The sequence below is a fragment of the Falco biarmicus genome, chromosome 13 (assembly GCF_023638135.1).
Source record: "Falco biarmicus isolate bFalBia1 chromosome 13, bFalBia1.pri, whole genome shotgun sequence".
NCBI classification, from domain to species: domain Eukaryota; kingdom Metazoa; phylum Chordata; class Aves; order Falconiformes; family Falconidae; genus Falco; species Falco biarmicus.
Window position 1 is genome coordinate 28,870,356 of NC_079300.1, and position 20,061 is coordinate 28,890,416.

The 20,061-nt window shown below is 53.1% G+C and overlaps 1 protein-coding gene across 2 annotated transcripts in view; it reads left to right on the plus strand.

The window, feature by feature from the left end:
- Positions 1-7,282: 7,282 nt before the first annotated feature.
- SLCO2A1 (solute carrier organic anion transporter family member 2A1) overlaps positions 7,283-20,061 on the plus strand; it is a 33,959-nt gene continuing 21,180 nt past the window's right edge. Inside the window, exons 1-2 of one of the 2 annotated variants that reach the window (XM_056358103.1) lie at positions 7,295-7,621; positions 19,912-20,049. In XM_056358103.1, coding sequence (XP_056214078.1) covers positions 7,532-7,621; positions 19,912-20,049 — 228 coding nt within the window. In that variant the 5' untranslated portion in view covers positions 7,295-7,531. Of the gene's footprint in view, positions 7,622-19,911; positions 20,050-20,061 lie in introns of both variants that reach the window. The other variant, XM_056358104.1, reaches the window with a different exon arrangement.

Consider the following 20,061-nt stretch of genomic DNA (forward strand, 5'->3'; position numbering starts at 1 on the left):
GTAGAGTAATATTCATAAAAGCTTTTGTGTACTTAAGTGTTGGGGTTTTTTTAATTTCCATTTGAATGGTGGCTGCCAGAACACTCTGATGTCCTTTAGAGGTCAAAGAACAGCTAAATAAAATCATTTCCAAGGTAAAAGGTCAATATATCTGACAAGCATCAGCTCTTTGAGGAGGTGAAGGTTTCTGGTGGGATGTGACAGATGTGGGTACATGGGTCTCCCCATCTCTGAAACCATGAAAGCCACCTCAGCCCTTCCACCCCATCCTGGGGCTTTTGTGGGGACTCTCACCATGTTGATCTGTCAAAGAGCAGAGACTCGTCACCAGGAGTGAACAAGGTCAGAGGGTGCCGCGTTGCTCACGGTTGGACCTTCGCAACAGCAGGAGGAGGCTGAAACACGGGCTGTCCCTTGGCGCTCTTGCTGGGGAGGCCAGCGCTTCCAGCTTGCACCCAGCGGAGAGCAGCTGTTGGGGTAAGTGATGCTGAGATGTCACTACCTTCTCCCCTGTGCTGGGATGTGCCACCTGCCAGCAGCCAGGGAGTGGGATGTCCTGCTGGACGGGACCCTCCTTGAGCTGCTCAAGGTCTGATTCAGTCACATATCTGACCCTTACCTCTTGGGACAGCACCTTTGCAGACCTGCAGCCAGGGATTTAACAACATCCCTACAAGCAGCGGCAGGTTTTGGTGCTGCTGGATGCAACCTTTTTGGTGTGAAATAACAGATTTGCCCTGCAACCAATATCAAGGCACAGGAGAAGCCTGGAAAAGTCTGTCTCTCCTGGGTATGTAGGCCCATGGAGTAATCAGGGTTAAGGATTTTTACAAAAAATATTTGACACTCTGCCTTTTCAGGCTGCACAAGCCTTGCTTAGGGGCACCGTTCCTAAAATATTTACCAACTGTAAAGTATATTGGCAGTGGGCAGAGTTAAATTAGACTGTCTCATGATCACTTGAAGCAATTTCAAGGAAATACATTTCTGCTTTGAATGGCACAGTCAGATCCTTGTCTGCCTCATTTAATTGCTTTTACTACAGGATACTGATGCTTTAGATTGCAAATCCTTCGAGGCAAGGACTGTCTTTGTTCTGGGCTTGTGGAACACATCCTGCAGCAAAGGCCAGGGCTCTGGCCCAACTACAAACATCTGGTTACTTTGAATACTGTACCCGGGGAGTGCCAGGAAGGCTTTACAGGGGTGGCTGGAGGGTGTGAGGGTTGCAGGGTCCTTGCTGGCACAGCCCTGCTGGGTGCTGACCCCTACTATTCACAGCACCCACGTTGCAGTGAGTGATGCACATCACCTGCCATGCCTGCGATTGCTCTTGTTTATGGTGGGGCAGCATTTATTGTGCATGCAAATGTCATGCAAATGACTAGCTGGGGAGGGGCTGGAATAAATAATCTTAATTCCAATCTCCCACCTCCTGCTTTTACCAGGAGTGTCAGAGTTTCTTCTCTGGAACCTGCTGAGCAAAAGGCCCCAGATGTGACCTGGGGGCTGGCATCTCCAAGAGATGTTACAGAGAAGTGGAAAAGGTGTGATGGAGAAAGGAAAGCTGGCTGGTTCCACCCAAACCGAGTCATCTCCAGCTTAACCAAAGAGCCTTTGGTATAAAAAGGATTTAAATTTAAAAAGGGATTCAGTTGATGGCAAGACTCAAGTGGCCTCATAACAAACAAGACTTACTTAGAACTGAAAAGGCCGAGGGAAAGAAGGTGGCTGTTTAAGAGAAGTGACATAAAGTAGCACCAGGGCTCGTTTAAAAGCATTTCCTTTGCTACCCTGTTCGCTTATAGCACTCTTGAAAGCTCCCGTGCTTTTTGCTTTACTCTCCGCTCTTTTTGAAGACTCAGCCCACCAAAATCACAGACTTGTAGTTCCCAGGCTCTGCAACAGCCCCGTGGCGCAGCGGCCGCCTGCATCGCTTGCCCTTGCCTCCCCACTTATTCCCCCAGAACGAGCCTTTCTCCTGCCATTGCCCTGCAGGAGGTTTGATTGACTGGGTTTGCGTAGGGGATGAAGAGCACAACAGAGTTGCTTAATGTATTTATTAGTCACCAGCGCAAATACCCTCTGCAAGTTGGCTGGTTGTGGGCAGCCAACCATGGGAGGGATGGTTTAATGCTGACACACACCTCTGCCATCATCTTCAATATAAATTACCTGCTCTCCCATCCTGTCTTGACCTCACTCCTAATCTCTGGGTGCGGCTTGCTTCCCCGCAGGGCTGGTGGTGGCCTTGGCTGGACGGTAAGTGGTGTCATGTCCCGTGCTGGTGCTCAAGTGTTGCTCATCCCAAAAGCTCCTATGTACATGTCACTCTACCGTGGTGACCTTGATGCCCCTTCCCCGAGGGCTGGACCACCTCTGTGGGTGAGGGCAAAGCACCTTGCCCTCGCTCTCCATCCCCAGAGCAGGCTGGGCTGTGAGCCAGCCAAGCCTGTTCTTCAGGTATGGCTGTGTACCTTCCTCTGACCAGTATTTCTGCTCCAGATCAAATATATGTTGCTGGTAAATTAAATCCAGCCTGTCATGGTCTGTAATTTCCTTTGCAACCACAGGCATTGGCAGGAACCGCTGGTGCGTGCTGCCACCCCATCCCCTTTGGTCCTTGTCCCCCATGGTGCCAAACCACCAGCCCTGTGGAGAATAAATGGGGTTTCTGGGGGAGGGTTAGGCGTGCTGGTCTGCAACCCCAGGGACTGGCTCTAGTAATGCGGCAGGGAACGTGGGTGTTTTTAATCTGCATTCCCAGAGCAACGCTTGTACTTGCAAGTCTGAAACCCTCCAGGAGCCCGGGGGCTTTGTGCTTGCTTCTGCAGAGGCTTGTGCTGTCCTGGTGCTGGTGAAAACTGGGGACTTGCGTGGCTCCAGGAAGTTTGTTTTTAAGGTGCGTGAGGTCCCCAAGTAAATACAAGGATCACCTTTCGCTCCCTTCCTAATCCTGCTTGCGACAGCACCACCCACAAAGCAGGAGACCCAGCACATCTCGGGCAATAATCTCTAGGGCTTTTCGTTTTATGAGCTGTATGTAGGGCTCTGACCCTGCTTCTGTCCCTTCCTCTGTCTTGCAGAGCCTCCTCAGGTCTTCCCAAGGTCATGTGTCTCTCGAAGTGTCTGTCCATCCTCACATCTCTTCCCATGGCTGATGGTGGTGGTAGGATCTTCATTGCTGCTATGTCTGAAAAGACCAGAAGTTTGCTTGGATCACATCTCGCTCCCTTCTTCTGCTGAGCCAGGTGGTCCTGAGGTCCAGTCTCTTCTCCAGCTTCTACTTTTATCCAATGTAGAGGATTTCCCGAACTGGGGAGACATACAGGCTTGCTGCTGTGGGCTTCCCTGCTATTGCTGGATCACATGAAGCTACCAAAGAGTTTGGAAAGAAGCTGAGTCTTCTGGATCCACACCTTTGAATCTGGGGAAATAACGTCTGACCTCGCAGGAACCAGGTTCCTTGAGAGTCTGACCACACAGTTTACATTTGGCCAGCTTCAAGACAGGAACGTGAATTCCGTGGCCCATCGTTCCCTAGGGACCGGGGCTGACTGGCTCCACACCATGGATGATGCTTCAAGCAGGTCTGTGTGAAATGCAATACTGACTGGAGCAGTCCAAGTCTCAGTCCTGAGTCACTGATAGGGAGGCTGCTGGGAAGGAAGTACCTTCTTTTAAGAAAGATCTGCTCATCCAGCTTCAAACGTAACAGGGACTCCCCTCCTGTGTGTGCACTGCACACCGGGAAACCATCTTCCATGCTGGGATGCAGTGTCTCTTCATCTAGTCTTCCCAGGGACCAGGAAGACCGTCCCAGCTGAGTCTCAGTTGGACTTGATGATCCTTATGTGTCCCTTCCAACTCAAGATATTCTATGATTCAGCGCTGGTGGGTACACAGCACCTGTTAAAGCCCAGCAGGCAAGGAATCCTTGAAAAGAATTGGTTGGGGATACCATGGAGGAAAACTGAGATGCTTCAGTCCCTGCCAGATTGGAGCCAGGTGGTAAAGCAGAGCTAGTCTGGTCCTCGCCCCATGAAAGCATCAACCCACTGATTGCTAGAAAGGAGTAAGGAGCAGGGTGTGAGGAAAGAGAAGAGCTGTGGTCATGTTGAAAGAATTTGACCCACTCTCCTCCCCAGCATATGAAAAGCAGCTTTTGAGGGTTCTGATGTTCTGCAAACGAGGTGAGCATCCCCTGGCAGCAAAAAGGGACCTGCCTCAGTTCCTGCATAGCTACACCGGTGCAAGTTTGGTCTGCCCACGGGGAACTCACCTGGTGGGCAGGCTTCAACTGATGGCTTGTTGTGGATGAGGGAAGATGGTGGGGTAGAGGATGGACTGGTGGTGTACATAGAGAGCTGCGGGCCTGATTCAGCTTTGCTGGTTGAAGTAGCTGGTTCCTGCTCAGCAGCAGCAAGGTCTTCTCCTTCCAGCTGATGTCTTGGCCAGGAGAGCATGACTGCTGTAGGAGGAGCTCATTTCAAAGGCTGAAAAAGACATGCAGCCCCAGGAGCTGTGTAAAACGAACCAAGCCCTGTCAACGTGTGATCTCTCCTGCCAGGCGCTTAACATCAACCGTATTGCCCTAACAAAGCACGATGAGAAAAATTTGAAACCCAACTCTCCTCTCCTTGTCAGCACCACCATAAATCATTTTCCTCCTGTGCACTCATCTGCAGGCCAAACCGTTCCTTGCCAAGGCTGTTACCCTCTGGGAATGAAAACGCATCAGAGAATCCTCAAGAAGAGGCAGAGTCCCCTGTTTTCTCATGTGCATCTCATTTTGTTACTGCTGTTGGACAATCTGTTGTCTAAGGTCTGTAATTTTTTAAAAGCGATGTTGGTGTAAGAAAGCTAGAGCTGAATTTGTGTCCAAAGGCTGGAACTTCTCTTCCAGTGGGATAAAAGCTTGGGAGATGTCAGTAGTGCTCTCTGAAGGTCCCATCTAGGTGGCCAGAGCCTGCTCAGGACAGCCCTTTGCTTCTGCTGTGAGACAAAGCACCTGCGCTGGCCACAGGGAACCTCGTGGAGCTGCTGCAGCACACCAGGTACTGGATGCATCCTTAAATTGTGCCTGCCTTTAATAACTGAAACCACCACGACTTGACTTTTAAATGCAGATTTGTCAGCCTTTCTTGTACTATTTACTATAGCTAGATAAGCTGCCAAGGCTTGGGCAATGCTCCCTGCTTGGGAAAAATGTTCACTGGAAGCTTGTTCATGGGAGTGTAGACCAAGACGCTGCATGGCGTGGGTAAGCAAGGTGTGCAGCCCTGCAGGGAGGTCCCCAGCGCTGTTGCAAGAGCTGCAGATTGAGAAATACAACAGCAGCATGGGTTGCTAGCATGACTTCTTCCTGCCCTCCAGCAAATCAGCCCCTCTGCGGCATCCGTCCGTGTCCAAGATCTAGCGGGAGCTGGCTGGGGGGTGGCCAGACCTGGGGAGCACCATGCTGCTGGGGACCCAGGTCCTTTGGTTTGGAGAACGTGGGAGGCTGCCCCAGCCTCTGTCCCTTCCTTGGCCAGCCGGGACATGTGGCGAGTTCCCAGCAAGGACCCACATCCCCGTGGGATGGTGACAGTGCAGCCCGTGGGGGCGTTTACCAGAAGCTGCGTGCAGAGCGCCCTGATGCCCTTTCCTCTCGCTGCAGCCGTTTGCTTCCCCTTGGGGGGGTCATCAGCTGGGGGTTAGGAGGTTTCCAACCCCATCCAGGATGTGGGGCATTGGGGCAGGGGTCATTTCTGCCTGCGGCCAGGCAGGGCAAGGGCTTGTTGGGCATCGTGCCTCTCCCCCGGTGCGTTTTGCTGCATGGAGAGAAATGTGTAGGGCAAAGCCGAAGTTAGGGGCTGAAACAGCTGCTGCTGCGTGGAGGTGGTTGTTACAACAAAGTGAGCGTCACGGGTCTCTGCAGAATAAACTGAAAAGACAGGGCTGTTAGCAAGCAGGTTAGGCATTGCCTGAAAAATGAGCTCAGCAGCATGTCAGGCTCATGGGGAGGATGGGAGAGGAGCAGAGCTGGCTCGCTTCGGCTTTTCTGTTGGTGAGGCTGAAACTCTCTTTTGCCATTGAGTAGTGGATAAAAGGGCTCAGCTGACTCTGTCAGGGGAAAAGGGTCTCCTCACATTGTGCCCTGATCCCAGATCTAGCAAATCTGGGGATGGGAGTGGAAAAAGGGAGAAGGGAAAAGGGAATGCTTTTTTTTTTTTGCCACCAGTGATACCCACCTGTCCTGGCAAGCGGTGCTCCTGGGAACGGGCTAGGAAACCGGGAAGCTGACAGCCCAAACCAGCTCTCCTTATCTTAGCAACGCTATTTTCCCCACTGCTTTCAAGCCTTACATCTGGTCAGACTGGCACCAGACCCCAAAGGTCCTGACCTGGGGGTCCTCTGGCAGGACGCGGGGTGAGGTGGGGGCAGGGAGCACCCAGGGAGCCTCTCCCACGGGCACAATGCACCCTCTCGTGGCGAGCGGCCACGGTGGGTGCCCGGGCAGGCTGTGGGTGCTGGTGGGTGCCCGCAGAGCGGGGCTTGGCACCTTGGCGTCATACTGGGGCGTATATAAGGACCTGCCAGCCCCCCTATAGGGAAACCATTCAAGGAGCTGGGATTTGGTTTCTCCAGGCTCAGGGCACCCCAAGGTGGGCTCCGCTGTTTCTGGCAGGGTCCTCCCACCTCTCTCCCTGCCCTGATTTATGCAGGGAAAAGCAATAGCTTTGACAAAATCCTTGAAGCTGGTTTCCCCTCAGCCAGGCTCAACCTGCCCTTCTCCCTCTGACACTTTTCCTCCCTGTGAGGAGCCTGCAAAATAAATCAGTGCTCTGCATAAACAAAGCCCCGGAGAGGTGCTGGTAAAAAAACAGTGCTGAAGAGCTTCACAAATGCCGTTTTTTCCATGAGAGAAAAGCAGGAGAATTTTTTTCCTCTGTAACCCCATAACTCGGAGGGATTGCTCCATCTGGCCACTCAATTTCCTCCCCTCCCACCACCTGGGAGCCAAATCTCAGTTTGCTGAGGTGCTTCCCCCTCCTCTCACCCCTTCGGGGGGACTGGATTAACACCCCAGTGGTTTTCCCTGCGGGAAAGCTGCTTTGCCGGTGCCTGTGCCTTGCTCAGCTGCGTCCTGCAGCCTCGGGTGTGAGTGCAGCAGAGGGGAGCCGCTGCCGGGACGAGCTGGTCGGGATGCTGGGTGTCTCCCATGGGTGGGCGAGCATCGTGACACCGCCGCAGTCCCCATGCCCAAACTGGCCGGGGCTCGGCGAGCCCTCACGCCCACCTGCTCCCCGCACGCCGCGTTAGCTTCCTGTGACTTTAAAGTTCCCTCGGTGCACAAAGCAAAAGAGGGAGGAGAAATGGTTTCATCATCGTGCCGGAGAGCAGACTTATAAAAACTTCGCGCTCACGCTGCCTTGCTCACTTGCGGGCTTGGAGGGTTTTCAGCACAGACCAGCAGCAGGACAGGCTGGAGAGGGACAGGAGCCCACACGCAGCCCAGCTGTTTGGGGCTCCCCAGAAAGCCCCCACAATGGGAGTCCACCCTGAAGCCAGCAAATCCCCAGTTGACATCCCCAAAAGCTCTGGCACCTGCTCCCGGAGTATCTTCTGCAACATCAAGGTAAGGAGCGGGCCGGGCAGGGATGTGCCACTTCCCCAGTGGGGAGGGAGGAGGATGCTTGCACGGAGAGTGACCCCAACCCATCCCGCATGTCCCCACAAACCGCCAGTAAAATGAAGGGTGTTTGCTCAGATGCAGAATTTGAAAGTCCACTCCTCGGGCAGTCCTGGATAAGACCGCTGAGGTCCGTCCTGCTCGGCGCGTGGGAAGGTCTGGGGAACTCGGTGGGTTTCGGGGTGGTACCCCGCAGGGCGCGTGGGTGTTACACCCCGTGGAAGCGTTGTGTGGGCAGCTCTCCGTGAGCTGCGGGGCTTACCCACGGTGTCCAGTACACAGTGTGCTACTGCCTGGGGAATGATTAACCACATCCTGGTGTGAAAAAAACCCACCACTGCCCTATAATAACACTGACTTGCTTTAAAAACCTTGATGAGCAGGGCATTTGGAGTGACAGAAGCAAAATCTCAGCAGGCTGAAGTGGGTTTTCTGGTGTTGGCTGCCCAGTTACTCACCTGCCCCTATTAGCAAGGTGAGAGCTGTCATCTTAAAGCCAGTCCCTGCCTGAGCTTCAGGCTCTTGAGGTTACTGCCTGCGTGAGAAAACACCATCCACCCTGGCCACCTCTCACGTTTTAAACCCTGCTAACCATTGTGCTTTTACACCACCCCTCGCCCTGTCTTTTTTTCCCTGTGTGGCACATTTTGGCCCATTTTTGGATGGGCACCGAGGCTGCTGCGCACGCTGGTTCCTGTCCCTGGGACACCTGCCTGCGTCGGCCAGGATTTTGCTGGGTGGGGGGGATTTTCATGCCTCGCTTGGCAGCACCTCCACACATTGGCATCCGAAGCAGCCAGCTGCAGTTTTGGGGAATGGCAGCTCCCAACAGCACCTGCCCACGGCAGAGCTGCTTTGGGTACATGAAAAGGGCCACCAGCTGTCAGGACCCCCTTGTGCTGGTGCTGCTGGTCGTGCTTAGGGCTGGGGTGTGATTTCCCACTAGTGTTACTGAAGAAGAGCGTGTGTTTGCTGCGAGGAAGGGTTTGTCAGCACTTTCCAGCTGAGCGTGTTTTCAGGAGTGTGCAGCCATGGGTAGGGCATCGCTGTCCGGGATGGGTTTGGGTTTTATTTGCCATCCAGCTTTCCTCACCATGTGTGAAGGATGGGGCTGCCTGGTCCCCTTTGGGCTGTGCTCGCTTGCAGCTGGTTTCTGGGCAGCAAAAGTGTCACCAAATCATGGGGTGCCATGGGGATGCTGAAGGGTGCCATGGGGCTGTTCCCAACAGGGTGCTCTTTCCCCCGGAGGATCCCAGGGCTGGAGGCATCATCCCAGATGATGTCTTCCGGTCCTACATCCCTGAAGGTCCCCACTGCCCAGGCTGGGCTATTCCAGCAGGTGACTTAATGGCCTCTTTTGGCTGTGAGCTTCGGGAGGGAGAGTTTGAGATTACCCTGGGTAATTGAAGGCTGCCTCTGGGCTACTCTGGCATGCCTCTGGAGGGGGCTGGTGACCTGACCCCTCCTCTTCTGGAGGTGCTAAGGGTCCCTAACCCCCTCCGGGCTGGTTCAGTAATGACTATGGCGTGGGTTGAGTAAAGTCACCAGAAAACAGCCAAGAACAGAGCCCTCCTTGCAGTTCCTGCTCTTTCATGGAAATATGCACAGCTCCCTTCAGCTGCACACTTACAGGGCAGCATGTGAAAATATCCTGGAACTGGAAAAAAAAATGCCAAATGCTGTGCCTTTTGCAGGATGTAAAACTTTAGGGTTAAAAAAAACCCACCCACCAAATAAATAAATGTTAAACCGTTTCTTCATCCCATAGGCAGCTGCAGGATGCGGGCTGTGGGTGCCACAGGGGTTGGGCTGGGTGCTCAGCACCCCACATGCCCCAGGGCACATGGTCAACACGGTGCCCAGGACCTCCTGGGGCATTTGGCCAAGGGAAGATGACATGGGGGTGTCCCTTTGCTGGCGGCAGGAGCTTTGGCTGTCCCAAGAGGTACCTGGCTCCTGCCTGCACCCACCAGCTCCAGCTCGAAATGCCCAATGTCTGGTGCCTGCTGGGGTTCCAGCCGCACCTTCACAATCGGGCCAGGAGCCTGGAGCTCCCCAGTCTGTCCAGGCACCCACTGCTGAGCCCACCTGGGGGTCCTTGGAGGTGTTTTTTGGGGGAGAGGTGGTGCAGCCCTGTGTGGGAACACATGCAAAGTGATTCCTGGAGATGCCAGCGGAGACCCCCCACCTCCTGCTTGCCCTGGCTGGTGCAAGTTCAGCTGTGCTAAGGGAAAACCAACGTGTGAAAAGAAGCATTTCTGTTTTAAAAAGTCAATGGCCCAACACCGGCACGGTGCAAGCACCTTAAGGAACAGTTTGAGCTCTATAAAAACATGCATGTTGGCATCAGATGGATGATGTGTAACACCCAGAATGGTGGGGAGTCAGGACATCCATCCCTTGGAGCAAAGTTCTTGTTTCTAACAGCAAATATATATAAATTAGCAGGCAATGACACCCCCCACCCTTTCCTGACCTGTTCAGTCTTCCTGTGCTGTCACATTTGTGTCAAATATGTATATATACACTAAAAAAATAAATGCTTCAAGGTAGGAAAGCACTAGCCTGTGTGCAGTTGTCAATCCTCTCAGCCCCCCAAAATTAGTAGAAAATCAAAGTGTCACAACCGAATTTCCAGGTTTGGGACGCTGTTTTGTTGTGAACGGCTCAGCAGAGGGCAAGGCGTAAGCAAGCAGCTGGGTTTATACGGCTTTTTAGCTCTCATTTGTGCAAGAAGCCATTGGTGCTGCAAATAATGCATTATATAAAGTCTTCACCCAGCACCTAATTGTGTGGCAAGCTGCTGGCATCATCCCACACAGAGACAGGTACTCTAAAGGGGTTTAAATTAGACACAGCGCCCTTGTATAAACTATGGCAGTTTCTGACAGGGACAGTACTTCCAACACAACAAAATCCCCAAGCTGCAGCAGGCTCCAAGTCTTAATCACGAAGCTCATATTTAATCCATAAAGCTGACAGGCCCGGATCGTTTTCAGAGTGCCTTTTGCAGGGCTGGGGCTAAAAATAACAAATTATTTTCCTGTGTAAGTGGTCTTGCTCCTCCACGTTCCCTGCGATGGAGCCCACCATCTCCTTGCACTGGTTCCCATCTTTCTCGGGATGTTCTTCACCCTGATGCCGCTGAGGTTCGGAGGTGCGGGAGTATGGTGGTGCCAGGGATGTGCATCAGAGAGGGAAAGACCCTGGTGGAAAGCAGTGGTTCTAATGGTTCTGCAGAGATCTGAAGAGTGGGACAGGGAAGATGGTGTGGACTCTGGGGATGGGTGGTGTGGAGGTGCTGCTGGGGGACCGGTGCCGAAGCAGGCGCTCAGGGCAGCAGTGAGTGCCCTTGGATGTGGCTACTGGCTTGTACCCGTGCTCTGACACAGCAGGCGTTTACAGCTGATCTCTGTACCCTGCGGGAACGTGGTTGGTGACAGTTCCTTGTTGCCGCTGTGGAAGTTACTCCCTGTTACACGTGGGTATTAACAACTGAAGCTAATAAAGCAATTACACCGAATGGCACCAAGGCTCGGTCTACACTGATATTTAAGGGCACCGCCTGGCTTGGCCAACAGTCTGTTTGCTGTCTGCACTGTATCTTGTGGCTGGAATAAACCTGCTCGTTGTGCTGAGGGTTTTGAGTGCACTCTCAGATGTGACGGGGTTGCTCGACCCCTCTAGAAGCTGGCTGTTTGGCTTGAATCACCTTGAAGAGAGAAAGAAGAATGCAAAAGGCCTTCAGTTTTTGGGGCTGGGAGGTTGCTGCTGAGCACTGTCCCCCATGAGAAGCCTAGAGCATCTCGGTAAGCCCGCAGCGGGGGTGGGGATAGGTGATGGTGAGCAAGGACAGCCCCCTGCTTTGAAGTTCACCAGAGCTTCCAGGGTTGTGCCGACTGGCACTGGGATTTTGAGGGGTTGCGATTGTGCTGCTTGGCAAATGGGAGATGAAGCCAACCTTCAGGTGGGTGCTAGCACCCGGTGGCACTGGGGACACCGAGGACCTCACAGCCTAAGGGAACAAAACGGGTCTGAAAGGTGGAGGAGAAGTGGATGATTATTCTTTTTGATATCCACGCATGTCCATGGACCCCACTGATGTCCCCTGGTCCAGAGTCCTAACTGCTGTCTCCATTCATCACATCCACACCCATCTTGCCCTTCCAGACACCCACTGACAAAGGATTATTTCAGAGGCATTAACTATTTGCAGTGCCTCAGATCTTTTTGGCTTCTTCACCTTTATTGTCTCTTTCGTGGGTTTGTGCTATTTTAATTGATAGCTAATTGCTTGTTTGGGATCCCCAGAAACATGACAATGACGAGAGCATTGTAAATGTCCTGTTACTTAGCTGAGCTGGACAGGTTACAGCTGGAAGCCAGTTAGTTGGAGAGCTCGGGGGAGCAGCGTGAGATGGTTGGGAGCACATGCAGGGGGAGGCTTTTACCCTGCAGACTGCCTGGCACAGAAAAGGCAGCAGGAGGATAACAGAGAGTTACTGTCAGTGGGAGGGAGCCCCGGGGGAGATTCAAAAGCCTTGGGGCAGATTTATTTGGGTGCTGTACTGGAGCAGGGGGAGGGATGGTGTGGGAGGGCGGACAGCCAGGTCGGGAGGGGAGGCTGTGGGTTCTCAGTGTGACAAGGCTTTAAAGCATCCCAGGGTGAAGATACTGGGGCATGCGGGGTGCAGTGGCCGGGAGCGGGGAGCTCTCCCCACCCTGGGGAGGCTGAATGCCTTCTGCAGAAGAAGTGGGAGCCTTGCCTTGGGATCTGACACCCCAACAGCATTGGAGCAAGTGTTTTATCCCTTCCTTTATAAGGGGCTTCAGGAATTTGCTGAGAGGAGTGTATTTCAGAAGCCTGGAGGTGTAACAGTTGTGCTCTCATATCCTGTTGGAAAAGATTATGAATTGCTTTATTTAGCTGTGGGCAAGAATAGAAGGTTCATCAAGTCACTGGTCTGAAGGCAGCATGGCTGTAGGTTTGGAGAGGGAAGCAGCGAGAGAAGAAAGTCACTGTTGATGAGGGCCATTGGTTAAAGCAAGAAAACCAAAGGCTATTCCAACCCTGGGCACTGTGCAAGGAGAGCCGGTGAGCTGGGTGGGTGTTCGGAGCAAAGAGGCAGGCAGGGTCCTTAGGACAAGTGGGGTGGCATGGGGGAGAAGGACCCGCTGTGGCTGGGGTCTTCCAGCACTGGCAGCGGTGCTGCTGGTATCAGAAAGCAAAGGCTAGGTCTGGATGGATCTGACACCTTGTTTATGTCTGGTTTTGGTGGTTTCGAAAGGGAGGAGCCACCTGGCCTTCACCAGTAACACCAGCAGCAGGGTAAGGAAAAAGATGGGCAAGAGCTAGACAGCAAAATGGGTTGGAAAGTTTAGTGGGATCAAGGTCTAGGAGACATGAAACAAGATAATTTTATGAGGGGCAAGGTGATTCAGTGCCCAAACACAAGAAGGAGTGGTCAGCGTAGATAAGATTACCACGAGCAAAACGGGAGAGGAGTGTCGCTGATAGGGAGCATGAGGCACGGCCAGGGCTGCGAGCGTGCGGGAGGGTGTTTACATACACTTGCGGGTCAGGGAAAATGAAGCCAAGCTGAAGCAGCCTTCAAGGAAATCACGGTCGGATCCTGATGCACTGTAAAGAAGAGCGACCTTTGCAAAAAGGAACGAGCAAAGACCCAAGCACACAGCCTACCCGCAGCTCGGTCTGGCCTCAAGGAGCGAGAAGGCTGCCTAACCATATGCATCGTCTTTTGCAGGCGGGAGTATTTTCTCAGCAGCAGCTTGGGAAGCAGCAAACCCTCGCACCTCAGACACTGAGGGTCTGCTCTCAGCGATCCTCCACAGCCAAAACCCTCCTTTCCTTCTGACATCTGCAGTGGGCACCTGTGTGTTGAGGCAGGGGCGTATTTTTATGTCCCCTGGATGCTCCCTCAACAGCAACTGAGCAAAGCAGGGGATGCACAGACTGTGCAAGGGCACTGCGGTATGCGCAGGGAAATCCCACTTGTACATTTGTCGCAAAAGGAGCGAACACGTCTTTCTACTTGATAATCGGGGGTTGAAAAGCGTGGATTACTGGGCAGCAGACAGTCATCATTGTGACTAATCTGGGCAGTGGCGTGCTTCAGACAACCCCTAACCACTTTTTTTTTTTTAATTATTATTTGTTTATTTTTTTGCAGTAGACATAAAATTTAGGAGCCAGCTTCTACCAGTGGGCCATGCTCCAGGCTCCAAGGCTTGTGTTAAGGGATGGTGGGGATTTGTGCTGTGTGGCAGGATACTTGGTTCTTTTTGTGGAAATGTTGGTTGCTTTTTTCCGTCTTGCATGGTGCTTTTTGATCTATAAGTCTAGGCAGCTCCATGTAGGAAAGAGATGCCAAGGAGAGACTTACTTCCCCACACATGCCCATATACTTTTCATTTCCAGCTGATATATTTCTTTTGGACTGAGCAATCTCGGCCATCCTGCTGCAGGAGGGTCTCGTAGTGTAGTGACTGCTGAGCATATTCAAGCTCTAAAAGAAACGGCCTGTCTTCTCCATGACTATTTAAAATTTTGAGGATATTCTTGTTACTTTCTAAAGTTCCGCCCTCCCCTTTCTTGTTTCCCCTTGGAAGCTCAGGAGAGTGAAGTGGAAGAAGCTTTCAGAGGTGGGCAGGTTGGGGTCTCCTGCTTTGCGCCATGACTTTCGGCTAAGATCAAACACTTTTACTTTGGCCCTCCAGAGCCCAAAATGTAGCTCCAACAGTACTATGCAGAGGGAAAGAGCTAGCAGAGCATCCTTACTCCTATCCTTCCCAAACGTTTACTCCAGCCAGAATAATTTTGTGCCTTCCTGCAACGACTGCTTTTGGCCAAGTCCTACCTCGGTGTCCCCCGTCAGCTGAGAGCAGCTGGATAGGTTCTGCAAGAATCCACGCTCCTCTTGGCAGCTCCCCAGGCAGCTCTTGCATCCATCTAACAAATTAAGCCCTGGCTCTTTCCACCCATGTGGCAGCAGTGGGCTTGGAGGTCAGCACCGGAGTGTGCGTGTGAGAGCCGCAGTCAGGAGCTGCCAGTGCTTTCTCCTCACAGACTGAGCTGCACCGTCAACATTTCCACCTTCTCTATCTCCAGACAGGGCTGCCAAGCTGAAGACACTGAGAAATGAGGTGAGGGATGACTTTGGACATGAGTGCCGCAACCACAGCGTGAAGATGTGGAAACGGAGCAAGGAATTAACCCTTTATCTGCTTCTCCAGGTGGCAGAGAGGAGGGAGCAGTGGTTGTGCCACAGGTACCAGCATCTTCCCAAACCCCTGGTCCCTGCTAAGCAGAGCCAGGCTCCCACCTGGAGGAATCTCCTGGATGCTGGAGGCTCCATAGAGGCAGTTCACTCCTCTGAAAGCAAAAGAAACCTGAATTTTTTTTTTACCTGACCTTGACTCTGACCCATGCCCAACACATGCATGCTGGGATTATCAAGCACTTCAGGTTAGGTTGTGGGGTTTTTTTCTTATTTAACCCCACTTGCCCAGCACTGTATTGTCTGCCTTGGTGACCTGTCAGCCTGGTCCCCAAAAAACCTCTTACAAAACAGTTCACCTTTCATAATAGGTGTTTTAAAGTCCAGTCTGTGTGGGCTTGTTTGCTAAGGCCAGTGACAGTGATGACAGTGTCCTATCTTGCATAAGGAATTTGGAAAGAGAGAGCCACGAGGGAAGGGCACACAGCTTCACTGGTGTGTGACATGGGGCAGTGGTGTAAGCACCTGCTGCCCGCACCCAGCCCCCGGGGCACCAACCTCCCTCTGACCCCAAAAGCTTCTAACCCCAAGAACACCCACCTCAGGGATGGGTTTACCCCCTCGGCTCTGGCTTCCTCATCCTTATGGGTTCAGCACAAGGCTGGGAGACCCCCTCGATCCTCCCAGGGCCTTATTTTAGTCCTGGTATGCTTCAGGGAAGTGGAGAGGGTGCAAGTGGGTCCTCTGAGGCGGCTGCAAGGGCTGAAACACCAACTTGGGCATCTCCTGGGAGTGCACGAGCCACTGGGGCCATAGCTGGCATCTGACAGGGACATATCGGTGCCAGGATAGGATCTCAGCCTTGCTGCTGTGTCCTCATGCCTGGGGGGTGCCTGCAGCCCAGCCTGCCCCCCACCAGCCCATCAGGTCAAGTATGTGTTGAACACGTCTCCTCTGAAGGAGCTTTGGGTTGGGACGGACCAGATAGCTGCCAGCTCTCCGCCTTGGACCTGAGAAGTGTTGTCAGGCCATGGAGGGACCAGTCCCCTCTCCCCTGCAGCAGGGTGGGTTTCTCTTCCTTTTGAGAAAGCATTGCCAGGGGGGTGCTGGTCCCCACGAGCGGGGTTGGGGGGGAGCAGTGTGTCTGCGAGGGACCTTCCCACAGGCATTTGCCTCCCTTTTAAATCAGGTGGGTCTTGGAACGGAGTCAAGTGGTTTGTATAAACAGCCTGGAGTCAGGATTGCTGGGGCGCTCTGAAGGAAGTGTGGGGGTGATTAAGAGGGGATTTGGTGGGTGTGTGCGGGTGCGTGTGGGCGCATGCCTTCAGCCTCTCTGCTCTGCTCCCTGCTTGCCTGCAGCTCCAAAAATACAACAGGCTCCGATGGGAGCATCTGCTCCGGAGGGTCAGCGCTTTGTATTCGTGGGAGTTGTCCCCGACTCCTTAACCTCCCATCACGCCTTCGCCTTCAGTGCCGTTGTGTCAGCTTTGCGTCAGAAAAACTCCCTTCAAATGAGTTTGGCTTTTCTTTAAAAACCCTTTCTTCATTAAGTGTTAGGGAAGATGGATGACAGCAGCTCCATCACCTCCCGGGGTTGCTCAGCAGGTGCCAGCACAGCACATCTGGTGCTCTCTGCAGCTGGAAGGGAGCAGGTCAGCACTGGTTTCCATTGACCAGCAGGCTGTGGGTGGTCAACATGAACATGTGGGGATGGGGACGCGTGGGGAGAGGGACGGGGATAGGAGAGACCCGTGAGGACCTGCAAGGGGACATGGGAGAGCGGTGCCCTACATCTCCACCAGCCCCAGAGGTCTGCTTTTCCCAACTGGAGCATCTTGGCCAGTGCCAAGGTCAGGTGGTGCCCAGGTTCCTTTTGGGGAGCCCTCCAGGTAAGCCCCTCTCCCAACTATCGGCACTCGGAGCTTTCAGTGTTTGGGCTGTTGTTATTTTAATAAGAATTGAGTTTGCTGAATGCAGGAGAAGTCTTAAATCAGGCACATCTCTCACCTCCAGACAGCCGAAGTGCGTCTAGAAGAGCAGAGCTCCAGCTGCACAAGTCCTGGAGCAAAGGCTGTTTTACTTTGCTCCAACTGTTTTGGGTGGCAGCTTCTTCCCAAACAAACAAAAAACAACAAAAAAATCTCCTCTGCCCTTCGCCTCCCATCGTCCAGGCTCTCCGCATCCAAGGGCTGAGGGTGCTGTGTGGTCTCAGTGCCAGAAGCAGTGCAGGGTGGGATCGGGTGCCCTGAGCATCCCCCCTGGCTCCTCTGCTTCCCCTGCTAACCCTGCTAGCAGGAGCCAGATTAGGAGGACTCGTGGTCAGGAGGGGAGCCGTCACACCCCAGTGCCAATCTTCTTCTCCCCTTGCTGGTGCTCTCCAGCTGCATTTCTCCCACCTTGCCTTCCCTCAGGGCAGGCAGCCCCAGCTTGCTCCCAGGCATCTCGGGATCTGTGGCCCCATTTCGTGCACCCCCAGGTTATCACCTTCGCATAAACCCATCTCAGGCCATCCTGCCACCTCTGCCTCTCCCTGCCTGCCCGCTCTGAGCGCAGCTTGTCCCTCCCATCTCCTGCCTTCCGTCCTCCCGTGAAGCACAGCCAGTGCTGGCTCCCCGTGGTCCTTCCATGCCTCTGCCTTCTTCCCATGCCCTGCCAACCCCAGCATTCCGGGGAGTCAGGCAGCCTCTCCTGCCCATCTTCCCTCCCCACCAGCATCCTCTCTCTCCTTCTCATCTCCCTGTCTGCCCTGGGATTAGGCTGACATTTGCTGAGCTAAATTCAGCCTTGGTGATCCACCCTCTTCCCTCCCCGGTGGTAAACAGCTTCTCCAGCTAACGCCTCACACCGGGAGAGCTCTCCCTCCAGCTGCTCTGCATCTCGGGCGGTCCCGGCCCTCCACTGTTTAACCAGTGCTTCCTTATCCGCATGACTTCAATAGGGTCTGGCCAGAGCTTCAGGAACAAAAATTAATGTTCTCTGGCCACAAGATCCCCTCTCCATTTCTCATCCACGCAGGAGTCACCTCTCTGCTCCAGACCAGCCTGGCTGGACTACTCTACACTGTCATCCCAGATCAGGATTGGGTGAAGATGAAGGTGGTGGATCCACCTTTCACCTGCAGGACCATGTGCTGGGATGGGGCTTTGAATGTAGGACTTGCTGACTGGAGGGTGTAGAGCTTGTTCTGCTTCAAGGGTTTACTTTGAAGTGTTTCACTTCCACTTTGTCCCTGTCTGGGAGGGTTTCCCGTGTTACACCCCACGTCATTGCTCTCTGGCTTTTTGTCAGCACAAAGTTCCAGCCTGGGACTTTGTCCTCTCCTGTTGGGCTGCCGTGGTGGCAGATACCTTCTTGGTGCTAGCCTGTCTGCTGACACCCCTTCAGGATGTGGCTGGAGAGCTCATGCTGGTCCCTGTGACCCTTCTTCCCTCTTTTTTGGTGTTTGCCTTTCTCCTGCTTTTCTGTGGTCTCCAGGTTGTTCCACACCTGCCCTTGCACTGCCAGGGCTCCGTTTTCTCCTCCTTCACCTCCAGCCTCTTCTCTTCTGCTGTTTGCCAGCATCTCTCCCATCTCTTAGGCTTTTAGATACCTAGCTGTGTCTTCTGACTGGTGCTATCCTCCCTCGCAGGAGAAGCTTCCCAAGAAGCCATCCTCTTCTTCTACCTAAATTCTCTTGCAATGGATAGACCTGGCTCTGTGTCCTCCTCTACTCCACAAAAAGTGCTCCACCCCCCTACACCATGTGCATCCTCTGTGTCGGGTGGACAATTTTCATTCTTTTTCTGCTTTGTGGGTGTTTTTTTTTCTTTCCACACAATGGGTCAGGGCTTTGGGTGCTACCACCATTTCAAATAAATGTTAATAATTAGTGTTGCTGCTCTCCTAGCCAAGGACATAAGGAATTTGTCAGCCCTGCAGTACCTTTGATCCCCCATTCATCATCTCGGTCTTCCCACCGTTATCTTTGTGGGACATGCTTCCGGTATTCAGCAAATATTTGATTTCCTGTGGATTTAAATGAAAAGACATTCCCCCCTTCCCTCCCCCCCCCCCCCTTTTTTTTTTTTAATGATTTTAAAATACTTTTGGCACCATGTGGATGCATTCCATTCCAAGAAAAATAAAGGAAAACTTTTCTGACTAAATATAGATCAAACGACACTTGTGAGCTGCCTCTTGCATCCCCGGCTGAGAGCACTTTCCTCTCCCAGGCCACCCGGGCTCTTTTGACCACGCTTCTGCCCTGCCCTGCAAACTCTCCGTGTTCCCCCCTCCGCTCCAGGCAAGCGCTGCCTCCGTTGGCTGCTGGCTCAGCTCACAGCCTGGCTCAAGGGGAAGATGCTGTTTTTAGAATACCACAGAGGTGTTCCAGTAGTGAGACTACATTGTGCATATTTCATCCTTACCCTCTGGGGCTTTTAAAGCCTTTTTTAAACTTTTTCTTGCAACACCCCTTGGAGCAGGTTCTGTTAATTGACTTTACAGCTGAGCGTATCCAAGGGGCCGACTGGAAATAGCTGGGTCTCAGGTAGCCTAAGCCAGCACGGCTCCCTTTCAGCTGGTTGGCTCTAACATGGTCTCAGGAGCGTCCACCCAGTCTATGCAAAGTCAAGGCTGTCTCATCCATCACTGTACGACTCCCAGCGCAATGGGCCCTCCTCGGGTTGGAGGGGTAACCTTGAGGGCCACGCAAGGGTTGTCACAGGGCAAATACCAATGAATCTTAATAACAGTAAAGCAGAGAAAAGAAACAAACAGTGCTCCTTGTCCTCTCTTCTGGACGCTGCATTGTTCATTTTGCAAAGCTGAGTTCATCATGGATCCAGGGCTGAGCCTTTCAGCAGATCTGTTGCATATCAGAGGTGCAGCCATGTTGGCCAACTCGAGTCCACGTGCGTATGACTCTCCAATCCCTCGCACGGGGCAGGCCACCAGCAGTTACACATCAGCAGGGCACTCAGCAGGTACTAACCGGGATGGCACTTGTTTTGCCTGCAGGTGTTTGTGCTGTGCCATGGGCTTCTCCAGCTCTCCCAGCTCCTCTACAGCGCCAACTTCAAGAGCAGCCTCACTACCATTGAGAAGCGCTTTGGGCTCTCCAGTCTCTCTTCAGGTTTCATCTCCAGCTTGCACGAGGTAACTGGTGAG